This window comes from Podarcis raffonei, chromosome 4, assembly GCF_027172205.1.
Source record: "Podarcis raffonei isolate rPodRaf1 chromosome 4, rPodRaf1.pri, whole genome shotgun sequence".
Lineage (NCBI taxonomy): Eukaryota > Metazoa > Chordata > Lepidosauria > Squamata > Lacertidae > Podarcis > Podarcis raffonei.
Genome location: NC_070605.1, coordinates 42,611,389 through 42,637,459, shown reverse-complemented (window position 1 = coordinate 42,637,459; position 26,071 = coordinate 42,611,389). Strand labels below are relative to the sequence as shown.

The 26,071-nt window shown below is 42.0% G+C and overlaps 1 protein-coding gene across 2 annotated transcripts in view; it reads right to left on the bottom strand.

The window, feature by feature from the left end:
- The window catches only part of PTGFRN (prostaglandin F2 receptor inhibitor), a 78,070-nt gene that overhangs the window by 38,721 nt on the left and 13,278 nt on the right, over nucleotides 1–26,071 (bottom strand). For both annotated transcript variants that reach the window (XM_053386429.1, XM_053386428.1), the window contains exons 2-5: nucleotides 12,317–12,694; nucleotides 11,285–11,704; nucleotides 9,602–9,985; nucleotides 5,202–5,627 (exon numbers count right to left, since the gene is read on the bottom strand). In XM_053386429.1, the coding sequence (XP_053242404.1) occupies nucleotides 5,202–5,627; nucleotides 9,602–9,985; nucleotides 11,285–11,704; nucleotides 12,317–12,694 (1,608 nt within the window). The remainder of the gene's footprint in view (nucleotides 1–5,201; nucleotides 5,628–9,601; nucleotides 9,986–11,284; nucleotides 11,705–12,316; nucleotides 12,695–26,071) is intronic.

Sequence of the window (26,071 nt, the reverse complement as noted above, 5' to 3'; positions counted from 1 at the left end):
CAAGCAATTTGGATACTGTACTTTACAAAGAAAAGCTTCCATTTCAGTCCAAGAGGAGGAAAACATTCTTAGCCCAAGTATGTCACACAAATTTTAAAATGTCACATTTTTATCAGCCACCAGAGGAATCCATACATTTGGTGCATGTATATAAACCAATCTGCAGACTTGTTTCACACAAACTAACTTCAGGCCTGAAAACCATGTGCAGTCTGCACAGCAGGCCCACATGCTCCCCCCCCCCATCCTACACTGCCTGCTCTATATTTTGCTTTAGATGGTAGTCAGATCAGGGCTTGAGTTAATTAAGATTGCCCTGAAACCATGGTTTGCAGTCTACCAAAACTACTTTTTAAATTTTACTTTACAAAACATAGAAATTGCAGAGTTCTGTTTTTAAAATCAGATTTGGGTATTTCATATGGATGTGGTATACACTTAGCTCCCCTCAATGAACTGTAGACATAGAGAGGCTTTTGCCTTTGCTGAAGCCATCTCTTATTTTCCCGCAGGATTTTGGGTCCCAAATATGCTAAGAATAAATTTTACTAAGGAAGGAAAACTATTATCTGAGCCACTGCAGGTATATTAGGTCAAAGTCGCCTCCCAAATGCACCCTTGATAAGCCTGAGGCCCTGCTCCATTCTCTTCTGCCAACAAGAACATAGCAGGGGCCTATAAAAGACAGGGCCTTCTCTGCTGTGGTGCCTAACTCATGAGAAACAGCTGATCAGCTTCCAGCGGGCAGCAGAAACTGCCCTGTTTCACAATGTTTTTCTGGATGCTGCTTTAAAGCAAGATCCTATCCTATGCTTTTTGTTACTTTAATATTAATTTATTGATGTGTATGGGTTGTTGTATATTTCTATTGACCAATGTAAGTATCTTGATTATTATAGGAATGCAGGGTACAAATGCTGGAAATAGATAATGCCACTGAGCAAATGGGAACAGGTCACTCATTATAATAAAAGAGGAAGGAGGAATAGATCACAAGCAGAAGGACTAGATCACAGATATTGTTGGCAATTTGCTGTCCGAGTCATAATCTAGGAAAGGTCAGAATTTTTAAAAAGGTCAATCTCTCTTGGAACAGCAATATATATGATAAAGACTGCACTGCATCAAATGTATGAGAAAAGGCGTTTTGTTTTTCAAAGGTCTTATTTTTCATGCAATGCTTTTGAATTTGGATACATATTCAAGGCACTGATCTCTCAGCCTCGCTCTGCTTGCCTGCACTGTTGCTGCTGCCTCCCTTCTGATCCCCTTCCTCCTGTACTGCAGCAGCCACACAACCATCCCAGCCTTGTAAACCATTTGGAGACAATTATAGCTTTGCAATACATAAATTGCTTAAATAATAAAAACAAATCAACAAACAAACATTATTTTAAGGTTGGAAAACACACCACAAATGCACCTGCAAGACTACAATCCATTAGATAAATTTTGGACTCTAGACCTAATGGTCTATGAAAAGTGGAGGTGGGGCTCTTTAGATGGTAATGAACATTATTCCAGACAATCTTACAGGGACCCTTCTTTAATTCTTGCATTGAAATGTGGCAAGCCAGTCCTGCTGCATCTAGGGGAACCCCCTGTCCAGAGGGGCCCAGGACTTCTGCCCCAATTCTATCCCTGACGGCAGCAACAGTGATGGCCCAGTGCTAAACATGAGAGCTGTAGGCATGACTCTCCTCTCCTTTTTAGCCACAAAGGGCTACTAGCTCCTTAAGAGAGTTCCATGTATGCAGCTGATCTGCAGTCGACCAGCACTGCTCACCTAGCTCTCTGGTGAGCAGCAGCAAGTACGTGGAGAGCACAGGGTGAATGTGTTGTTTGCCACTCAAGTGCTTGCCTATGGGCAATACCTGCTTGGCCCAATGGAGCAAAAAATTGCAGAGCAGCTTGGCGTTCATCAGGCAGCCAATAAGCTGCTTTTAAAACACAACAAAACTTAATTCTATGACCCAGAAAGGTATCCCAAGAGAATGAGTTTTAGTGTTTGTGATGGAAGTCTGGGCTGCTAATTTAAGCATTCCTGCCTGAAGATAGTGAGTTGTGCAATGCATTCGTGTAGTTAGTTCTTCATCCTTTGAAAGATATCACTGTATTAGATAGAAGCCCATGGACAAGGAACATTCTCCTAGTCCCGTCCCACAGCTGAAGTGCACACTTGCTCTCAAAAAGTTTGCCAGTGTGGTGTTAGCGCCAGAAACTTCAACTCCAAGCTTGGATGTTTCAGTAAGCATCTAGTTACTAAAATAATCACCGCATGTCCATAAATTAAGTGAGCCACAGATCTTTCCTCCTGTGATCCACTAATTTATTCCTTTTGCACTGAACCTTTTGCACTGAGCTGCAAGCTGTCCATTCACTATGTGACACTCTTAGACACAAAGCCAGGATTTCCCTGCTGACTTGGTCCCTTCTTTATCAGTTAACTTTTCGTTACCAAGCAAGAGGAAGAAGGAAGATACCTATCTTGAAAAGCATGCCTCAACCAATGAACGGCACAGCAGAAACTAGTTCAGATTTTCTGGTGCCAGATTAAGTTTCCCCCCAGGCCTTTTAAGGTTGCTGCAGCCTTTTAAATCTGTTTTAGATTTTCGGTTTCATTCTTTGCTCTTTTAGCTTTTGTTTTACGGTCTTGATTTTTACCTCCTCCCATACTTTTATAGTACTGTATTGTATGACTAATTTAAGCACAAGGCTTAAGTTTTTATTTATTGTATTTTAATTATGTAAATGCCAAGAATATTTATTATAGGGTGGCTTGTAAATGCCGTAAAAAAAAAAAAACACCCTCCTGGTTGGCAGTGGGGCTTCAGTGCTCTGCATACCTCTTTGCACCACATCATTAAAAGAAACCAAAATAAAATAATGTAAACTAATGAAATTTGCAGAATAAGGGAAATTGTACCAAAAATGGGCTTTTTTTTTTGCACTGTTAATAGAAAACACAGGTTTTTTGTTTTTGTTTTTGCCTTTCTTGTAATGCAGGGCTTTGACAATGAGCCTGTCTGCCATGACACTGGGATCATGACATCCTTCTCCAGGGGATGAGACCAGGAACTCAGGGTAGAAGATGGTCAGCCTCAAATTTACACTTGGAAAAAGAGGAGCCCATTGTGTCAGTACCTCTCCAGCTGCTGGGTGCTGCATTGCCTTCCTCTGAGAACTCCAGCTCAGAAGCCTTAGAAGAACCACAGCCTTGCCTGCTCTGCCAGAGTCAGTGAATGATAAAGCAAGCAGAGTCCGTTTAAATGAAGGGGCTGCTCCGACGAAAGACAGAGCTAGCAACTCTGATAAACTGCAGCTCTGAGACCTAGTCTGGGGTGACTGCTGCTGAATACAGCCTCCAGCCTGGGTCACACACAGAACTGTCCAAAGTACCACCGAAGCCTTGCCTTTGTATTGCTGAGACCATCACTCAAAAAGGAATACTAGCATGAATTGTTTCAATCGAACACTCGAAGCCCAGATTCAGTGCTTTAATTGGATACCTGGTGCAGCATACTGTACACTATCTAGCCTCATGGCAAAACTGCTTCTCGACTGGTTCAGTAAACACATACTCAAAGCAAGTTGACAGAAAAAGAACACAGCAACTCTGATTCACCATGGTGTTTTCATTCTTACAAACACCTTGTGGCAGATCCCCGCATGTAAAAATGGAGACAGAAAAACTCTGGTTCAGAAGTAGCAACTTGTCCCGGGCATTCAACAAGAACTGAAGCCATTGATCACATGAACTTTCAAGTCAGCCCTTAGTGCAGAGTATGACACAGTATTGTAGCTGCCGCCAACAAATAATTACATTCTGAAAAATCTTCATGAAGGTGACTGCTGACAGCTCTGAAGCATGTGGATTTGGAAATGCTGTTTCTGTTTCTTCCACCCTTTACAGCCCAGACTTCGAGGCTACTTTGGTCTGTTCTTGAATATCACAGGGCCAGATCACAGGGCTTTCGGGAACAATGCAAGTTTCTGCTTGTGCTTTCTACAGGCAATGAACACAAGGTGTTCCAAGGAAAAGGGCAGTTTGCCTTTTTAAAGCATGTTTCCCACACTCAAGTTAAGTTATGTGCAGGAGTGCCCAATCAGGACTGTTGGCTGCTGTCTAGACACAACTTTCCATCAGATAAAAGCTCTAACCAAAAACAGCTGTTAGTTTACTCTATTAAAAGAACAGGAATCTGATAATGATCCAAGTCAATTACTTGATTTCCTTCACTCTAATCATGAGGCCGAGGGGGCTGGATATCCAAGGCCACCATGACAACCAGCATTGTGGTCCATCTTCCATGTCCCCACCTCCCACATCCACTTAAGAGTAGAGAGTTGTGATTAAATGGTCTGTAAATCATTCTAAACAAAACGAACGTAGTATCATTCTTAAAAATTTTCTCTTGTCACCTGGGTGTGAAAAAATATCCTGACTATGTAGTCTGCATCTGCTGAACTCTAAGAATTCCAGATATACCTTCAATCTCTTGTACAACTCCTTGCACCAATTCCCTGCGGCTGCTATTTCCTCAGGACTCCACCTTCACATACATTTCAAGCTACTTCTTGGTATATTACCAGAAGGAGTTTGGACAAGAGTTTGTGATGGTGTGGGTGATATTCAACTAAGCTTTACTAAAAGCAGACTTGCTGAAATTAATTGACCTAACCTAGCCATGTTCATTCATTTCAGTGGGACCACTCTGAGGAAATTTTAGTTGAATAACACTCTGTGGAAGGAATTCAACATTGCCAGAGTGCTTGCTGGATGGAATCATTTTCCCTCTTCTCCCTCCACACATTGTTTTGGGTGTTCTCCTGATGCCTCCAAGTCAATTGGGGGGGGAGTGGAGGGAGCTGGAGCTGGGGGACAGGAAAGCGGGGAAGCCCCGATGCACTAGTAGCCCTGTGTACGCTGCCCTAAAATATTTCTAGCACAGGACTCTTAGCAACCTTAGCTTGGAATTATTGTTGATTGTGCTGAACATTCCTAAATAGTACTGTGCTCTTTGACCTCATCATTAGCCACTTTCATCCACTTTCCCATCCAAAGATGGCAATGGCAGATGTATATACATCTATCAAAACCCTTTAGAAATTTTCCATCTCGGAGTCTCTAAAGGCAAGCCACTGAGTCACCAACAATTTGCATCACAAGTTTTTAAAGTCAGGCTGTAGAAGATTCCTACCTTGTGTAGACCATAAAATGCTTACAGGCACAGAAGCCACATCCTTGATCTTTATCCAGCTGTTATTTCGTTGCCTGCTCCATGAAGAAATTACACAATAATAATCTCCTCTGTCTGCTTCAGAGGTCCACTGGATTCGTAAGCGGAAGGTGTCCACAGTTGGTTTAGAGAAAATTATTTCCCCATTCTGGGCCCGTTGTTTGCTTCTATCCCCAACTACCAGCGTCCAGTCTGCATCCATGGTGGCAAGAAGTTCATCTTTCACTACTTCATCACTGCGCATAGGTAATCGGTAGTACCATGAGACAGTGAAACGCACATTTGTTTCAGTGTTCTGCGCCTCTGTGATCCTACATTCCAATTCTGTGGGATCTTCTGCATACTTAGGTGTTTTAGTCGCATTCAGAAACACATGGTAAGTTGGCTCTGTGGAGCATTTTGAAAAGCAGGGAGACAGACAAGGAAACAAAAGTATGAAATAAAGACCAATTCAGAATACAGGCTACATTTTCACATTTATCATTTCAGAACGGCAACATTCTTTTGGCATCTTGCAAGTCATGGCATAGGATGGGGCATTTACTACTTAGCTGGTGACAGTGGACCATGTAATTCCCAGAAATGGAGTATCTTCATGGCATGCAGCCCCAAGTCAAACAAAAGGCAGATTCTAAAGCCAACATTTAGTAAGTCACACTATACTGTAGGAATTTCATAATACAACATTCTGGTTACAGAACACTGCATTGCAATTGCAAAGTCTGCCTCTCAGGGAAATGTTTCATTTTAATGAACATGCTCCCCATTTTGGAAGGGCATGCCAAGAGCGTGTCAGGTTTCTGTACACTGCTTTACCATTCATTTTATTGCCCACTTCAGCGACCTTGGCAGAGGAAAGCTGGCACTAGAGCAAGCCAATATTGGAGAGCATCCCACATTTACTTGTTCCTGGTGTTGAATGCCAGTGCTAGAAACTGAATATACCCTTCAAGTTAACTTTACTGGGGTTTTTTAAATACAATTTCTGACAGTTTCATAATCACAAGTCTGAAAGAACTATGAAGGGCCTACTTTCTGCTCTTAGCAACCATATTTAGGATCCCAGAAAAGAAGGAATACAATGCACTACCAATATTTATAAAGGTCATGGAGGGAAAGCTAGTTAATGAGCCACAAAAAGGGCTGGGTTGGCCAATCATACCTCACCTTAATAAGTCAAGATCTGAATGAGGCTTATGGATGCGCACACAGTGCCCTTGCTCCCCGCTTTGCTACAGTTTACTATTTTGTCCAAACAAGGAAACTATGATTAACAGTTTCTGAACAAGCCAGAATATGAAAACTTAGTTTGAAGTTGGATCGATACCCTTACTTGTTCCACAACAATTAATTTCCTAGTTTGGCTGATACAGGAAGCAATAGTTAATCAAGGTCTCCCTGGTTTGTTAGCGGGAAGGGAGGAGCAAAAGAGCTGCTCATGTGCGGCCAAAAGGATTGTTCTTGGCTCAGCATAATGGTATATGATAATCTGAACCAGCCCACATAATTCACTGGAGCAGCTTGCTTCCAAACAGAAGCACCAACAACATTTTTATGTCCTCATTAGGAAATAGAAGAAAGTTGAAGGTAAATGGGATGTCAGCTAATCATATCCAGCATTTGGAAGACCTACAGGGAATAGGATGGCTGGGGCAAGTTTTGGCTTTGACAGGAGTGCTCCAGCTAGTCTCTTCACACTGACTCTCAGACAGAGGATTTAGCAGGAAGGAATAAAAGGCTTGCTGGATAAGCCTCATTCCTGCACTCTTGTCAGCTGTCAAAGAACAGCCTTGCTGACAGTTCAACGACTTAATACCCTGCCAAGCTCTTAAACTTCAATCAAGTAGGAGGGGGCTGCTGTTGAATTTTGGATGCAGTTTATGTACTACAGATGAGAATTCCTCTCCTGCTTTTCCCACCCGCAGGCATTGTAAGATCATTTGAAAAACATTTTGCTCCTCCCCCTTAACCTGCATCAAAATAATTACTAATTTGGGATGCAAAGGCGAAGAAATTCCCACTGACCAACCAAATACTTTCAATGCAGAAAAGAGCACCCTATTCAAGGGAGCTTTTCAAGCTATGGATGCTTTCCAGATAATATTGGTAACAGAAGTACACTGAGTGTACAGAATCAGTGGCACCTCTCTGTTTAGTTGCATTCAGTGGGATGTCTGTTGGATGAGAAGAATAAGAGACAAGCTCTCTATCATAATTAGGCCTACAGCAAGCAGGATGGAAATCATTAGGCCATCTTGAGATTTCCTTTCCTTTCCTTTCCTTTCAAAACTTGCACAGCTTATTCTCCTTCCTCTAAGGCTATAATTCTAAACTAACCTATCAGCCTATTGAACTCAATGGCTGCATTTACACATAGCGCTAAATACTAACTGAAGTTTCATAAACCATGCTAGGTAGTGCACAAGGGCTGTTTCACTATTCTAGTCCTTGAGAGCAGAGAAACAAATAATAAAAAGGCAGCTGGCTTAGTTTCATCCAAATCCAAGGTTGTGGTTTGCATTGCCCAAACAAACCAACATCACTAGCCAGGCTTACACTATTATTTGTTATCAGCTTATACTCCTGGGCTTGCTATTAAACGGTAACGCAGCCAAAGAGATTTACTTGCAGATAAACATGTTTAAAATTGGATTGTACAAATACTGCAGAAGTGGATTTTCAGCTGTCTTGGCTCTCTGAAGTACAAGAGATGCTGTGGCTGTCAGGACTGGGTTACCATCAACCAGATCTTGATTGTGCTACGATAGCATTCAGAAGTGTATATGCTCAATGCTTGAATTTCAGCAGAGTATAAGTAGAAATGCTTGCTCCCACTGCTTGAAAGGCTGTCAAGAATCATCTGGCTCCTAATTGCAAAGTCAAAAGCCAGAAACTTGATTTTTTTAATTATCCTCTAAGAGATGCTGACACGTCAAGGCAAACTCTACAGAACAACATGGTTCTTTAGAAATTTGTGCTAGGGTTTCAGTTTTCCATATCTCTCCTGCCTGGATGCTCATTTCCTAGAACATCTGCATAAAAAGCAGATCTCAGTAGCTTAAGAGTTCAGCCAGGAAAACAGAGTTAGTGAAAACACAGTTCTCCATAAAGTCAAAGCAGAATATTGGGGTAAGGAAAAGTGAAAAACAATGTTTTTGTCTAGACAAACTTCTGGTTCACCTCCTAATCTTTCCATATGATATAATGTCCATTAAATAATAGAAAGTGATCTAAATTATTCTTAGGATTTCCCCAAGGAAATCTGGCAGATCTGACAATGGGTCTGAAAGAACCATTATAGTAGTGACAGTGGGATTAGTCCAGTCGTCCAAGCCACACTCAAGAACAACAAATCAGAGCACAAGGTGTCTAGATGAGTCGCTGGACTACCTGAGACCAGATTCTACTATGCAGCTTTGCCAGACTACTATCTTCCTGATAGAAACTATAGATATGGCCTTCAGAACATGCATTTGACTATATATTTTATTTATCAGTTGTTTCCCCTTCCTGTCTCTTGTCTTTGGAGCAAACACATTTTATTTTGTTGTTTTTTTAAAGAAGAACTTAAACAGTGCGGATCATTCCCAGCTAAAAATACTGAACAATTTTGAATTTTCTCTTTGGATGACTAATGGGAAACATTACATTGCTACAGAGGATGGCAGCCCATGTATTTTCAGGCAGGCTGCTAAAGAAGACCGAGACTTAACAACAACCAGCACCGCATAAGTCTGTTTTATGTCATGGCAGGTCCTGTGGGGATTTCCAGCTTATATATCCCACCAACCCCACCTTTGGGCTTGCTGAAAGCTTTTGAATGTCCCCTCTCTCTTCCAAGACAGGGATCACTTTAAATATTAAGACTATTCCATCTTTGTGTTCTTTTAAGTCAGTTAAAGAGCCACATTTGATCAGAACAAACATTTCATTTTAAAATGTTTTCTCAGGACTGACACATTAGACACAAATAGGCATCCATGGCTAGTCATGAAAAAAGCCCAGGATGGCTGGTATAGTTAAGAGACCATGTTGGACACACCACCAATGAGCATGAACTGGTAAGTCTTAAAGGGTTTAGCATTTTAAAGAACTACATAATTTTCTTCCAACATGGAGTCCAGGGCAGGAGGGATCACTCCTATTGAATGCCACTTTCTGTTCACTTCCATATTGTGGTATAAACCCAGGATGAACTTGTGAACCTCCAGAGGTTGTTGGGACTACAACTGCCATTATCACTTTGCCACTGGGTCATACTGGCAGGGACTGACGCAAGTTCAAAGCAAACCACCTCTGGAGGGCCACAGGTTCCCTATCATTACACAAGAAAAATTATCCATCACCACCCAGCTACTCACCTAATGCCAACACCTCCACAGTGACAGGCACAGATGTCCTCTCTGCTACCTTGTGCCAGCTACCATTGTGCTGTGGCACCCAGAGAGTTGCTTGGCAGTAGTAGTAACCGGAATCTTCAGTGCTCACATCACGTACCAATAGGTGGTAAGAACTCCGATCCACATGGCTGAGGCTGATGAGGGTAGAATCACTAACAACAGAATCACGGTCTGCACTTAGCAAAACCTGAGCTTCTGCCATGGTGCTATCAGGTGATTCACTGAAGTACCACCTGACCTCTGCTTGGAAAATACCACTTCTGTCTGTTGTGAAGTTGCAGGTAAGGTCAAGGGAGTCCCCCTCTGTCACAGATACATTGCTTCTGGTTATGAACACACCTAAAGCTTTTGGCAGGAGGGAAGCAAGACAAAAAAGTGTTATTTTCAACTCTTTAATACAGCAGGTAGCATAACTGTTGGCTTCTACTGCCTGCTTTTTTAATTAGTGGCCTACATATTTACAGGCAAAGCTCACATATATTATTGCTGAACTATAGAAAAACAGGCAGTGGACTTTTCCCCCGAAGTTTCACTACTTATCTAATTCTATGTTCTGAAGCAAATCATTGTGCAATTTCAGTTTTCTTAGAATAAAAAACCAGCTAGCTTTGCCTTGTGCATGGATATGCAAGGACACAACAATTTTTTCTAATCAAATTCACTGTCAATCCAGCTTCACACAATTTACGTCTAGCTATGACATCGTTCCAACAGGTGTTCCAAATGGCTCTACATTTTGCTACGTACAATTAATCCTCCCAGGGGGGAAAAACCACCTCACATGCCTACCTACTCCAACATAACAAGCATTATAACTTCAAGCACAGGGAAGATCAAGGGGGTCTCTCACCATCACAGAGATGTTGTTTCTCATAATGAATACACCTAAAGCCAAGACACACTCCCAAAGGAGTACAAATCAGATTTTACAAGCTAACTACTATGAAGAACTGAACCACATCTGAATGATTGTTGTGGCATTTTCAAATTCTCTGTGTGGTGATTAAAGGATTGCAAGTCCAGTATGAGCATACTTGCAAAAACATATAATTTAATTTTGCTGCCAAGAGGCCAACTTGCTTATTCTTCCTTCTCCAAAATTACCATTGTATACATTTTGCAGCCTGGCATGATCCATCAAAGCACATGCATTGCACACAGGTATATTTAAACAAAGGAAGGGGAACAGTCATTTAAAGACTACTGTCTAGTAGCTAAGCTATTGGGGGGAAAGTTGCGAACTTAAAACAACTGTAGTTTTAAATTCTCCTTTAGCCCTAGGCAATCCCTAAAGCCAGGTAACAAGACCTTTTACACAAATATCCTATACAAACTACTGAAAAAGAAAAGAGTCCTCTGTTATGAAGCCTAGGTTTTAAATAGATTCCAAACACACCTATGTAGTAGGTATTCAAAGAAAATACAACTATCTAAGTTCTTATTTGCAGTGCCTTCACAACTCATCTAATACATGTACTGAGGAAAGTATACACTGTTACTATGTTATATACTGTGCTGAGATACTTGCCACCATGGCTTTACACCAAATGTTGGTGGCCTGCACATTCTGTCCCACAGCCACAATGGTGTTACAGCATAGATGCTGATACAGGCAACATCATTTCATGAATACTGCATGCTCACCTGTTGGCTGCACCACAACATTTGCTATATCCACAGCCTTCTCTTGGATCTTCTGCCACGAAGCATCTGCACCTTTAACCCATTCACTCACTCGACACCTATAGGCACCTTCATCTGTTGGAAGAGCTTGGGACACAGACAAGCGGTAAATGTCATTGGCCATAGCATCTAAACGCACATCTCCACTGATATAGCGCTCGTTATACTCTGAACCAGGCTGGAACTTGCCCTCATGCGTCAAGGAGAGAATTTCTTGCCAGGCAAACCCGTTTCTGAATTCCCAAGACACATGCAGATGTGTGTGTTCTGAAGAATTGGTGGACGCTGAGCAGCGCAACTGAAATGCATCTCCTTCCGATAAGTTCCAAGTAGATGTGGAGCGGGCTGTTGACCTACCAACGGTTAAGCCATCCGCAATCACTATTCGGAGAAAAGAAAGTTATCAAGCGTGTGGGTTATAATAAATGGCTTTACATAAAGCAGCAATGAAACAGAGTCAAGCTGTGGTAGATTGTCATGAAAGAGATGACTAATTATGCAGCATAATGAGTACGCTGAGCCAAAACAAATCACTCACATTGGAAAACATGAGCAAAAAAGGGTTTTCACACACCACACTTTCTCCCTTAACTCAATCAATTATTCAGCTTCAGAAAGACCTCCACCCACAATTACCTCTTCAAGTAAATCTATTAGCAGAGAAACTTCCCCTTCCAGTATACTTTGTTTAGAAACAAATGTCAGCGAAGAAGGGTGGAGGAGACTGGAATATAACAGGAGCTATTCTGAGCATTTTGCTTTGTTTTTTAAATTCAAATGATCCTGTTGAGATAGTCACCAACCCACTGCTTCAATTAAGCAAACACAGGACAATGCTATGGCACCAGTGGGACATGGGGCACTGTCCACCTTCAGGTTATACAAAAGTGTATTTAGCTAGATTGCATCTACTCCAGCCATTTCACGTATCGCTTGCAAAATTACACTAAGACCCAATACCAATTGTAAATACCCCTCACCCTTTAGAAGTACCTTTGACTTCGACTACAGCATTGTAATTTCCCTGAACGACAGAATCTGTGCTGGGCGTTGTGCATCGGTACATCCCTTGGTCAGTGGGGCGGATGTTTCCAATCATGAGTTCCACAGAGTTGTTGCTGTTTCGCCTCAATGTGATCTCTTTACCGTCAACCCGATCTTTATACTCCTGAGACGTGAACCAAGGGTCCCAAGTACTCACTACTTGTACAAATCTAGAGTCCGGAGCAGAGATTCTAGAGAACTCCCAGTCAAAGTTCTGCTCGCTGGGTCCTTCATATTGACTAACGTTGCATGGAATCACCACCTCTGTGCTCTCAACTCGCACTAGAGGACCTGCAGGCACCTTCACAATACGCCCGTGGCAGGAAACTAGGGGGGGAAACAAAGGATTGTAAGTTAAAATTGCGATAGAGAGAGAGAGTGTGTGTAATACACACACACACACACACACACACACACACACACACATATATATATATACATAAAGGGAGCCGTGGGGAGGCAGGAAAGTAAAAAGGACACTATTGTTTGCCGTTTAATTGATGGTATATTGGAATGTTTAAGGTGAAAATGTTTGTCAGTGAATTAGGAGAGTGCGCAGTGGGTTGAAATGGCAGAAGGCAAGATCAAATCCTTGTTTAGTAGTGAAATGCAATGGGTGGCCTTTGGGACATTGCTCCTCTTCACTACATCCATATTCGACTTGTCATTGGATGCCATCTGGGATTGTGAATACTGTCAGCCACAATTTAAGAATTCTTGTTCTTTCCACAAACATGATTTCCTTGATCCTCCCTTTCATCTGCACTATGTACAGCTCCACTTTAGAAGAGTTAACAAAACTGAGTCAAGAATTTAAAAGAGTCCAATTACCACCTCATCTAGTTTGCAGATGAAATGGTGTGTCTTGTTTCAGAAACAGAAGTAATTTGAAATGAGCTGCCTGTCCATGACTGAAAAGAGAGACACCAATTCTGGTGATATTCTGGTGTCTGGATATTCTGAAGGTTTTAACCATTTTGGTTAAAGAGACATGCCACCAAGGGTTTGTTTCCTTTGCAGCATTTTAATGTTTTAGACATCTCTCATCAGCTAATGCTATTAACATTTTCATTGCTGTGATAAGTTGTGGACTTAAGTGATTATTTAATGTTAACAGAAGAGGAAGTTCAAAACTGCAACTTTGAATCAAATTACAAAGTATGCCTTGTGCTTTTCTTCTATAAATAGCAATCAAAGAATTTCTCCTGCTTCTCTTTTATTCATAGTAAACAAAACATCCTGGAATCCTATAGACACGAAAGTATCATCTATCGAATTTCAGCAGTGTTGCAATTTGAATCATTTCACAATGCTTGTGTTTTTGATGCATGATCATGTAAATATATATGAAAGACAACAGCATGGAGTGGGAGAGATCTCTGCCCCCTACAGCCCTTGAGCTTTCATCGTAAGAATGACACCCACATTTTGGGGTTTCAAGTATTCCAAATGGAAGAGACAAAAGAAATGCAACCCTTATTTCCCATCTCAGTGTTCACTGGTGTCAAGCATCTAGAGCTGCTGCTGGAGAGACAGGGAGCAAGACGACATTCACGGCACTAAGCATACCCTACATAATCCATTGTCTGCAGCCATGGCAGAACTGCATCTGTTTCTGACTGACAAAGACTCACAAGTTAGGGATTTACATCAGGACAAGAAGAACTGACTGATAACTCAGGAACAACCTACAGTGGTACCTCAAGTTACAAATGCCTCAGGTTACAAATGCTTGAGGTTACAAACTCCGCTAACCTGGAAGAGTTACCTTGAATTGAGAACTTTGCCCCAGGATGAGAACGGAAATCATGTGCTGGCAGCACAGCAGCAGCAAGAGGCCCCATTAGCGAAAGCACGCCTCTAGTTTAAGAACAGTTTCAGGTTAAGAACAGACCTCCAGAACAAATTAAGTTCGTAACTAGAGGTACCACTGTATTATGGGACAGCCCTAGAAGAGAAAGTGGCAGAGCCATTTGTTGTCCCTCTAAATCACCCCAATGTATCAATGATCAACAGCTTATCCTGGGTAATATATCTTCTTCACCCAGGCCTTTGGTGGTAGGGAAGCATTTTCTTAGAGGCAGCCCCCACCCCACCCTAAAACAGCTGCTTACCAGCTACAATAGACACAAATATAGGGATCAGACCCTGGAGCAAGCACAGATAAGTCCACCTATCTACTCAGGCAACACTATTACTGGACCTAATAATGTCAGCCATGTCATGATCTTTCACATACAAGATGTGTAGAGTGTAAAAAAGCTAAGCTGCTGTTCTAAGAATGAAACAGTGTAAATAATTCTCTAGTTGTAAATTAACGCTGTATAGTGGCCAGTTCTGAGGCCCAGTTTAGGAAGTATATGAAGTAGCATCAACAGGAAACTCAATTTAAAATCAATGATAATTAGCCTTATATCTTGCTGATTTGAATCACTTTGGTCTGAATCAATTCACCCTGCATAGAAGAACACTGAGCCTCATTAAATATGTTAGCTGCTCCTCACAAGTCCTAAGTGTTTCAGTCAGCCATGTGGAAAGCCAAAACCTCTTCTGCCTTGCAGTGGGCTTGTTTTGAAGCCCAAAAATCTCCAAGAGCTACAAATGGGCTTTGGTAGGATCTCTCATTTCCTAAGAATGCTAAGCAAGCACTGCTTTTATTTGCAGCTCAAGACTTTCCATAAAAGGAATAACCATTTCAGCTGCAGAGATGCTTCAATTTCAGCCTCCAAACAAAATCACTTTAAGGATGTCTAATCCCACACTGTCATGTGCGTGCTGGGTTTCTTGCAGGACTGTCACAGTAGCACCCCAAAATGCTGCAACAGCTCAACAGCAATTCTCAATACCACAACAGCCTTAAACATAGACACAGTTTCCCTAGACAATTAGGGCTGGGGAAAGCCGTAGGATAAAGGTGTGGAAGCCAGTATTACATCAGCTTTCTTCACCCAGGAAAGCAAGCTGGCAGCTGAGGAGGAAGTGTTTCAGCAGCCTTCAAGGAAGGCAGGGTGGGTCTGGGAAGGCCCATGGCAGCACATGAATGGACAAGATAGCAACTACTGTCACCACCTGGAGTGGACCGAATTAACTTTACTCTCCCTGATTACTTCACAATACTGTGGTTAGCACACGAGTCCTTCATTCACTGTCTCCTGTTTCTTTTTCTTTCCCTTTTGCCATCCCCCCACCCTTCTCCTTGAGTCTGTGGTTTCCATGTCTGTGCTTTCTTTGAGTGTGTGGCTCCTTTGGCTCTTTTATTGGTGGCAGTTAGCTGAGAGGCAGCAGCCTAAACCAGCTCCTGACTCCTCAGCACTTCCATTGAGCAGCCATGGTTCTGGCCCACTCCCTGGTACTTCCAATAGTAGATCTGACCATGCAGTTACCTATCCCTGCCTGCTCAGCCTCACAGCAAGCTCAGCAGTGGACAGAGGTCTTTCGCTTGCCCCCAACATGCTGCCATGCCAAGCGGCAGCTGTCAGCAACTCTAGCCATCTTGTAGCCTTGTCACCAACCAGCAGGCCTTTCCAGCACCCTCTCTTTCTCTCGCCTTGTCCTGCCCAACCCTCTCTCTCAGACAACTGCAGCAGGCCATTTTGGGCCAGACCTTAGGAGCTGCCACCACTGCTACTGCCCTGCTTCCCTCCCCCTCACTCCTTTCCCCTTATTCCCAAGATGGGCCAGGTTGGGCAGGGAGAGATGAAAGAATGGAGGAGAGAGAGGTCCCCATGGGAAGTCACCCCCACGCTGTTAAGTCCCATTTCCTGTATTCTTAAAAAAAATCTACAATTCCCAGGAGTTGGGGGGGGGCGTTTCCTTATTTGCCTCAGGTGGGAAAATGTATTTGGCTGGCCCTGACTCTAAGACAGGCATCCCCAACCTGCGGCACTCCAGATGTTTTGGCCTACAACTCCCATATCCCTAGCTAACAGGACCAGTGGTCAGGGATGATGGGAACTGTAGTCCAAAACATCTGGAGGGCCGAAGGTTGGGGATGCCTGCTCTAAGAGAACTTCCTGGTCCAGAGATGGGATGGCCCTCCAGATGTCTATGGACCACATCCCTGGCCATTGATCATGGAGTCTAAGAACAACTGAGAACAGCAGGTTCCCTACCCATGAGTTAAGTCCTGCTCAGTCACCAAGGTCTTCCTAAGCTCTGGCATGTTTCTATATATTTTCATTGTTCCCTTCGTCCCTGATTTGCTCTTCAACCCAGACTCCTGTTTCCTTCCCATGACTGCTGGTTCCCAGTGCCCAGCTCACATCAGACTGCTGAACCCTGGCCCTGAACCAAGGTTCTTTCTTCTACCCAGTATCCTTATAGTCTGAAATGCAAGAGACTGAACTTGGGAGCTTCTACATAGAATGGGTCTCTATATAAAATTACGAATGGTGTGGTGCCATCCAGTGAAACTGAATGGTGGGAGATTCAGGACAGACCAAACAAATACTTCACAAAGTACACAGTTAGAATTATGGGATTTGCTTCTACAAGATGTAGGAATGGTGATCAACATGGATGGCTTTAAAAGGGGAGGAGACAGATTCATGGGCAACAAGACTATCAATGGGCTGTAGTTATGATGGCTGTATATCATCTCCAGTATCAGAGGCAGCATGCTCATGAAAGCCAGCTGCTATGAGAAATGAGTGGTGGGGGTCTATTGTATTCATGTGCTGCTTGTGGGTTTCCCTTAAGCATCTGGTTGGCCAATGTGGGAACATACTGCTGAACTAGACAGGACTTTTGTCTGGTCCAGCAGAGTTCATCTCGTGTTATTATTAAAGCATATGCTTTTACCAGTGAGCTATGGCCCCTTGCTGCCAATAATTATTTGACAGTGACAATAATTATTTCTCTCCATTCTATGAAGCATATGCTGCACAATCCATTCCTATCGATAATGGCCTCTGTTTCACTGAACTGATTATTCCAGTGTTACCTCTGACAACTACAATTCAAGTCACATATGATCAGGATCCCATTCTGCAGGCCATCAGGAACATTAGCCAATATTAAAAGCAGGCACGCAACCCATGAGAGTTTTCTGTAACAGCCCAGCCAACCAATAAAACAGATTATTACATCATCTTCACCACAGCATTTCTTGTAATGCACTTTCCTCAGGGCATATCTAGCCAGACACAGAAATACATTTTGCAAGGACATTTATTTCTACTGTACATCTGCATAATGCAGGAGGGTTAATGCTGTGGGAACCAGAGATAACTTCACAGTTCATATGCCATAACATTTTTAACCTTGGTGATGTAATAATCCCAAGTACTTTGCATGTGCTTAAATAGAAATCTAATGATACAAACTGCTAAAAGGGGAACATTTTAATTTTGAAAAAAGTAGAAGGGGTACAAATAAGGCAGGGGAGATACAGGGTTTTGGAGGATTTGCTGAGTACCACACATCAATAATTTTAGTCTCCAATTTGAGCCACACAAGCATCTCAAACAACTATAGCATTAAACTATAGCATTAAAACAACTATAGGGAAGCTGACAGGAAAGTCCAGATTTTACCTATCAGCCATCCTTTAGCTGACACTGTCCTCATAAAACCCCTTCAGTCAAGTGTGTTCTTACTAGTAAAGAATCTAGCTGCTTGCCGACAGCTTCCACCAAATCAACATTTAGTGCAGAGATGTTCAATGTTGAGGCTAAGGAGAAAGATTCACACAAACAAATACACACACACCCTACCACCACCAGATAACCAGGCACAATCCAAATATTCTGGGGTTGACAATAGTTTTTTAAAAAAACAATCAATATTAAAGAAAAACATAGTATTCCGTGGTTCTCACAGAAGATGCTCACATTTCTAACAAACAGGAAGTTGCATTTTTCTTTGGGCTGCAGATTGTAGTTGCTCATCCCCAAAACAGCAACATTCCAAAATGGAGACATCAAAGGAATTATTTCTAACAAGGCCTGCATATTTATACAAGGATTAGCAGCTTCTGTTCAACTCTACCATCCTTGCAAAGGTCAGTAAGGCTCTCTTCTATGTCAACTAAAGCACTGAATCTTGAAGCACTTGGTGAGGAGGGGGAAGCAAAAGGTTATTCTGCCTTCAAAAGGAACAGAGGAGGAAAAGAACGCTGCTTATAAGAATTTTCTGAAGGGTTTTAAGAAAATTGAATCTGGCATAAGAAAAGGAATTAGCTGCTGTCTATAAATGATTCAAACCTTCAGGGTTCTGTCTGATTTAACTCAGATTTATCCACAGTACTAACAAAACAACTTCAGGTATATTACACAGCCAATATACTATGTTGCAGAGTCTGACTAAGTCAAAGACAACATCCCCACCCCTGCTTCCTTTTCCCTCCTGTCACCTATGCCCCCCTAAAAAAAAGCAACAACCCGGAACAAAATGTGAACCATTATTGCAAAATTTGCTGAACCTGAATACCAATGCCCCAATACGTAAAGCACACACATTAATTATAAAAGCTACTTCTTCAGAATAAGGGTTCAATTAAAGTGATAGTGGTACATACACTGGCACAAACACAATTTTATAAATAAGCATCCAGTATGTTTTAAAACCATATTATACTATAACATGAAAAATAAAATACAAAGTGATTCCCCCCCGCCATGACCCACTTAATAAGCCTGGGGGCCACACATATTGCCTTCCCCTGCATTGGTGATTTTTATCCTTCCCAACTCTGGATATTTTAAAGCAGCAGCACATTCTAAGGTTTACATAAAAATCTCCATACAGGTTATGGGGTGTTCATTTTTCTGTTGCTGAGCGAGCTCTGTTCCCCTCAAGTGTATTCCCTCAAAAGCACACATATACTGCCTTCTACCTATCCTATCTACCTCCCCCGTCACTGAGCCAAGTGGACTATCCACTTTTGTGGTTTCCCCCCAAATGCATCGTAGGTTCATCTGCTCAAGCATTTGTTCAGCAGGGCTTTGGGGTTTTTTTAAGCCCCCTTTTAACCTTTTTTTAAACCCAGGGCCTGTAAAGGGGAGAGATGTTTTCTGCCGCTTGTGTGACATGGGAGGCAAATTCTGTATGGGGGGGAGCGAGGTTGACTACAATGATACAAGGTGATGCAGGAGCTCCTCAAGTTCACCCTCCTTTTATGAAAAGCAGAGGCAGTGGCAGAAATGCAATCAACAGCTGCATTCTACCCTCAAGAATGTCTGATTAGGAACAATGCTATATCAAAGGGGCATTGTTGGGGGGAAATGATGGTTGCCTCCATGGACTAACTACCTCCCAATAATGCCAGTATTCAGCAGTGGCATTCAGACACACACACACACTTTCTGAAAGAGTCTAGGCCAAATACTCAGCCCAACTCTTATTAAAAACTGCTTTGAGGCATCTCCATGACTGATGCCAAGGGTTGGCTAATCAGTGCTTTGCAAATCCTGCTCCTGCTGAAAGCAAGAACAGTCTGCAATGTGGGGGTTGGGGGGAAGGGTGCATATATGAGCAAGATGCATCAAGTATCATTCCAAAGCAGGCTCACTGCTAAAGTTATATACATCTGTATACACCTTAAAATGCATGCACTCACCTGGCCACCCACTGCTTCCAAGATACAACGATGGCTACTAACCAAGAATCTGAACACGATGCATTTTGTATTTAAATTACAACCCTCCATTTCATTTTGTTATAGCATGTTTTCGTAATAGCCTCCTCTGTACCAATTATCTAGAGTACATTGCTTTCTTGTGCTCATAATTTTTTAGCCATGCTATCTATCCTTTAGGTCATTTGCAAATATGATAAAAGCCAATGTCTTATGCTCTTCCATCATGGTGAAAATAAATTCGGAAAAAACTTTCTGACAGTAAGAGCTGTTCGGCAGTGGAACAGACTTCCACGAGAGGTGATAGACTCTCCTTCCTTGGAGGTTTTTAAACAGAGGTTGGATGGCCATCTGCCGTGGGTGCTTTAGCTGAGATTCCTGCATTGAAGGTTGGACTAGATAACCCTTGGATCCTTTCCAACTCTGAGATTCTAAGATTCTATATGAAAGGCACTATGGCTACAACTGGCTTCTTTGGGGCCAAATGAAAAATACCTTCAGTAGGATCCTATATATGTTTATTCAGAGGCAAGTTTCATTTGACCCTACTCCCACATAAGTATAGGATAGCAGTCTTAAATTACTTTTCTCAGTAATTTTCAACTTCACCCCACTAACCGTTCCCAGCACTTCATTTAGATACTCCCCAGAGATTGGCTTTCCATGTCCTTCTGATATGTCACAATGCACAGTTTTCTGTATACTTCTGTGCATGGTACCATATTCCTAGATGATTATTTAGACTACTTGTTTTGTTATCTGTCACAACGCATTTCTTAATAACACCAGAGCAGGTGGCTCCTTCTTCAGTAAGTTGCGATCAAAAATTGCACTGCCACAAATATCCAAAAACACACAATTTAGATGTGCACTTGTACGCATAGTGCTAACATGTGCACATGGAGGAAACAGTGGACCCCGGTGTGTCAAAAGCACATGCAAAGCGATGTGATAAACTCAAATGTAATTCATCAGCTCTTCTGTGGCATTGCAATCCTGTTTCTAAACTTGTTAAGAACTGACCTCAGCAATTATTTCCCACCAACCTTCCCCACAAATGAAAGAAGAAGAAAAAGCTTATGAACACTACTATTTAGAGTTATAAAACTGCTGAATATAGTGGGGTTATCCCTACGGTACCATTTATGAAGAGAATCTATCCAATAACAACCTTTACTATATACTGTGCTTGCAGTCGGACAAAAGCATGTAGAATGGTTGGAAGTCAGAACAGAATTTCAGAGAGTCAAAATTCTACTAGCTATTTGAAATACAATTGCATAAACCTATTTTAAGGAAGTATGCCTTGCCCTAACCCCACAGATTCCTCCCACTTTAGATTTTTAATCCCTTCTTTTTGGCAGACCATTACAGCATGTGGCACAGTGTCTATCCTTAAAAACGGTCATACTCTTTCCTTGCAATGGCGTTCAGATTGCCTTGTCCAGCACAGAAATCTGCCATCTTACTAGGCGCTGTGCAGCAAAAGCAGTACAAGCTCCGTTAGAAGGGCCCAAACTGGAATCTTTATGGCTAAGCTATAATCAGCCTAGAAGTGGTTAAATGCCATGCTCCAAACGTCACTTGCATACAATACAGTTTTGCTGCAGTTTTCAAGCAGGATTTTATGTCCCAGAAGATCTAAAAAATTACTATCCCATGGTATTTGGGAAAGGTGAACAAGAGAAGCCATCTGAGATACGCATGCATTGCTCGTCCCTTGTCGACTGACTTTTCTTTTAATGGATAATGCAAAATGCTTATCAAAGGAATTAGCCTGGGTATAATTGCTTAAAACCTATTATCTCCATCAGGCTGAAATAAAGCATATTGCATCTTAAGCAAAGCCTCAGAAATGTGATCAGATGCTAATAGTGCTAGATTCTGCTAATCCAAGTGCAACTTCAATTAAGAAAAAACAGATTCTCCACTCTACCCATCCCTAATCATGTTCCACCACCAGGATAAGTTTTGGTTATTCAAACATGTTCAAAGCCCTTGCAAAGAGTGTGCTTTTCTCAGCATCCATCCTTGCAATATGGAGATAATTACCAGGGGACTTTACTAGACTGTTGCATGGCTTGAATACATAATGGGTGATGTTTGATTGTGGCATCTCACTTGCACAAATGCGACTTTCCCCTCATATCCCCCTAGTAAAGGTAAAGGGAACCCTGACCATTAGGTCCAGTCACGGACGACTCTGGGGTTGCGGCACTCATCTCACTTTACTGGCCGAGGGAGCCGGTGTACAGCTTCCGGGTCATGTGGCCAGCATGACTAAGCCGCTTCTGGCAAACCAGAACAGTGCACGGAAACGCCGTTTACCTTCCTGCTGGAGTGGTATCTATTTATCTACTTGCACTTTGATGTGCTTTCGAACTGCTAGGTTGGCAGGAGCAGGGACCGAGCAACGGGAGCTCATCCCGTCGTGGGGATTCGAACCGCCGACCTTCTGATCGGCAAGCCCTAGGCTCTGTGGTTTAGACTACAGCGCCACCCGCGTCCCCATGCCCCCCTACATACCCCTAAAATATACTATGGTGAGTTGATGGGACTGCAGATGCTATATCACTGGCTAATATGCATGAACATTTACCAGAATATCTAGAATTAGTGTGCTCTTCCAATAACTTGTAACTATGTTTAGCTCCTCCTTTGGTTTCCAAAACTGATCATGCAAAACTAGTAAGAGAAAGAAGAGTTCTTCTCTAATCATGTCATGTGTATGATTCTTCCTTGCCAAGGGTAACAAGCTTGCTCTCAACATCTAGAGATAAATGTGCTTTAAAAGTGCCACTTGGTGATGAAGGACCTGAAACAGACTCCCTGTGACCTAATAGCAAATTGGCTCATTGCAGGGCCAGCAAAAAGTTACTTGGGGGGGGGGGTGGAATCCACTGTGTAGAATCAGTAGTAGTTTGCCTCCCTAGTTCCCTTCTAGAAAAGTGTGCTTTCCCAATAACTATTGTTAACTATGTTTAGCTCCTTCTTTGGTTTGCAAAACCGAACATGCAAAATAGTAAGAGACGAGCCCTTCTCTAATCATCCCACGTGTATGATTCTTCCTTGCCAAGGACAGCAAGCTTGCTCTCAACGTCTAGAGATAAATGTGCTTTAAAAGTGCCACTTGGTGCTGAAGGACCTGAAACAGACTCCCCGAATTGGCTCATTGCAAGGCACTTCATAAAAAGCCAGCAAAAAGTTACTCTGGGGAAAACAATCCACTGAGTAGAAGCAGCAGCAGTTTGCCTCCCTAGTTTCCTTAGATGTCATGGAAAGAGAGTGTTCAATAAGAGCTGTCATAAAAGCAAAAGAAATACCATGAAGTCAGAATTCAGTGCTTCTTCCAACTACTGTGCCCAGGTGACCAGCACAAAGTATACGCCTTATGAAGTTTGTGCCTTGTGTTCTTCAATCACATCTGTAAGCCAGCAACAGGTCTCTTCACCCAACCAATATGGCATCCTTATTGTTCCCTGTTCTTTACTGCCACATTAACAAGGAGAACCTTGCTTATGTTGGCACAGGTTCCTGCTCTAGCTGGAGGCAGAGAAATGAACTAGAACAACAGTAGCCAATGTGGTGCCCATCAGAGGTTGCTAGACTATAACTCCTATCATCTCTGACCATTAACCATGTTGGCAGAGGCTGAGCAAAGTTGGAGCCCAAGAACCTCTGGAGGGCCACAGGTTCCTCATCTCTTCCATCTTTTTGCTTGCTGGATATTTGCTGCTAATTCTGCAAGCATTTATTCTGCATTTGATATATCTCCTTGTTAAAGGTAGCAATATTCTAGTTCAGGGGCAGTCATCACAGGACTCTCTTAACGTTACTGGATTCCAGCTCCCACCAGCCTCAGCCTGCATGGTCAATGGTCAGGGATGCTGTCAGTCAGAGCTCTCCATGGGTTTTCTAATCTCCAAGGCTGATTTATGGCAAGAACCTTCCTTCATTCTCTTATGCAGAGTCTTGAACTTGTGCTTGCACAAATTTAAAGACCTTTTTTCAGGGTCTAAGGGTCTATATTTTAAGCTCTGAAGCTACATCTATTGATAGCATTATTCATTTTTAAAATTTATGTCCTATAAATTTTTCGTCAACGGGAACTCAAGGCAGATAACAAATAAACCTTAAAACATGGTCACATCAATGATAATTAACTCCAACTTTGGGGGGGGGGGCAGAATCAGCACTCAATCAGGCCTGAATGCATTCCAGAACAAAAACTGCATAAATATGTTTAAGAAAGAATGCACATAAGCACTGAGTTCGGGTGGTAGTGATCTTCCCAGTAAGATACTGATCTTGTGGAACTTCCCAATATTACAAAACTAATCAAGTTTGGCTTTGCATTATGCTCAAGTTGTGAAAGCACCCAGAAAGGATTTTTAATTCTTATGAATAAAGAATTTAAAAGGTCATCCTTGCCACAAGACCTATCAAATATTTAAGCTAGAATTTATAAGCTACTCACAACAGGCTATAGTCAGAATTTCTGGGATAGTTATCTAGACATAATGTCACATGCAGACTACAAGAAATCTGTTTGCAGTGATGAGTGTGATGACATCGTCTGATGAGGATGACAAGGTACCAGCTTCCCTTCATCAGGACAAGCAATTATTAGTATCTCCTTTCTATCTCTTTCTCATTGCCCTAATCTTGCTGTCTCTGAAACCTCATGCCAGCCCAAACTGCAGTCATTTGTATTCAAGATTTTTCTTCCTGGCGCACTTAGGTATCTTCCGCTGCAATTTGCTTGGCTCTCTAGTGCTTACCTCATTTCATATAAGACAATATCCCCACCTCTCTCAGTCTCTGTGATAGAAACCATTCAAGCTTATGGGCAAGGCTAAATGGGTTTGGGTTGCCTGTGCAATTTGTAGCAATGGACCATCTTGCTATTTTTCACCCCTGAGCTGACACTTCAAGCCACAAAGCCATTTTATTAACTGTCCACCATTTTGGGTAAATATATATTCTATATATGTTTGTATTGGCATTTGTTGGCATTTGCTAATTCCCACCAAGCCAGCAAAACAATGTTAGTATTTTAAAAGTAATTGAGTCCTTTTCTATTACTGTATGCGGTACATAATCACCTCCAAGTAACATCCAGGCAGATGTTCCACTCTGTGGAACACCCTCTCATCAGATGTCAAGGAAATAAACAACTATCTGACTTTTAGAAGACATCTGAAGGCAACCCTGTATAGGGAAGTTTTTAATGTTTGATGTTTTATTGTGTTTTTAATATTCTCTTGGGAGATGCCCAGAGTGGCTGGGAAACCCAGCCAGATGGGCAGGGTATAAATACATTATTATCCCCCAAAGTAATACAGTGCTTCCGTGAACACGCACGTAAAAGATGGGTTCAGGCATACACGTGTAAGGAGATCCATCCATTCATTATATTCACCTGTGAATAAGCCCCATTCAACTTAGCGAGGCCTACCTCTGAGTAGACATTTGTAAGATTGTGTTACAATCCATTTAAATAAAGCAGTCTATTCAAATAAGTCTTCGACAAAATGGAACAGAGGGATGAGATCAAATTAAACTTCTTTTACTTAAGAGACTCTACTAAGCAAACTATAGTAACACATGCCAATCCTAAATTACAGTTCTCAGAAAATCGCTACTCTTCCATTTATGCTAATAAATGTCCCCAAAACTAATAAATAAGACCATTATCACAATACAAGCAAAGCAATATTTCAAACACTTTGTGAACAGGGACTACTTTCTTCTGACTCAGTCCTCAAGTGCCTGATCTCTGAAACTTTACGCAAGTTTTATTTCACAGAGAACAGATGGCCTGCACTTCTCAACAGCCGGGTCCATTTACAGCTTATCTCTCAAGTTGAGCCCACCATGCTACTTTCCACTAAGAAAATCTTAGTGCATTTACATGTCTAGGTGGAACAACAGAACTCAAATCAAGAGATTAGCACTAAACTGCAGGCTTAATTCATTTTCCCATCTCTTCCAGGAGGTGCTACAGTGCTCGTTAAACTGCATCAAAAGTGAACAAAATGAACAAAGAATAAAGCAGAAGAGCAAAACAAGAACATTAAAATGCTAATAGAAATCAGCAGATTTATTTACACAGGGGGTGCATAATT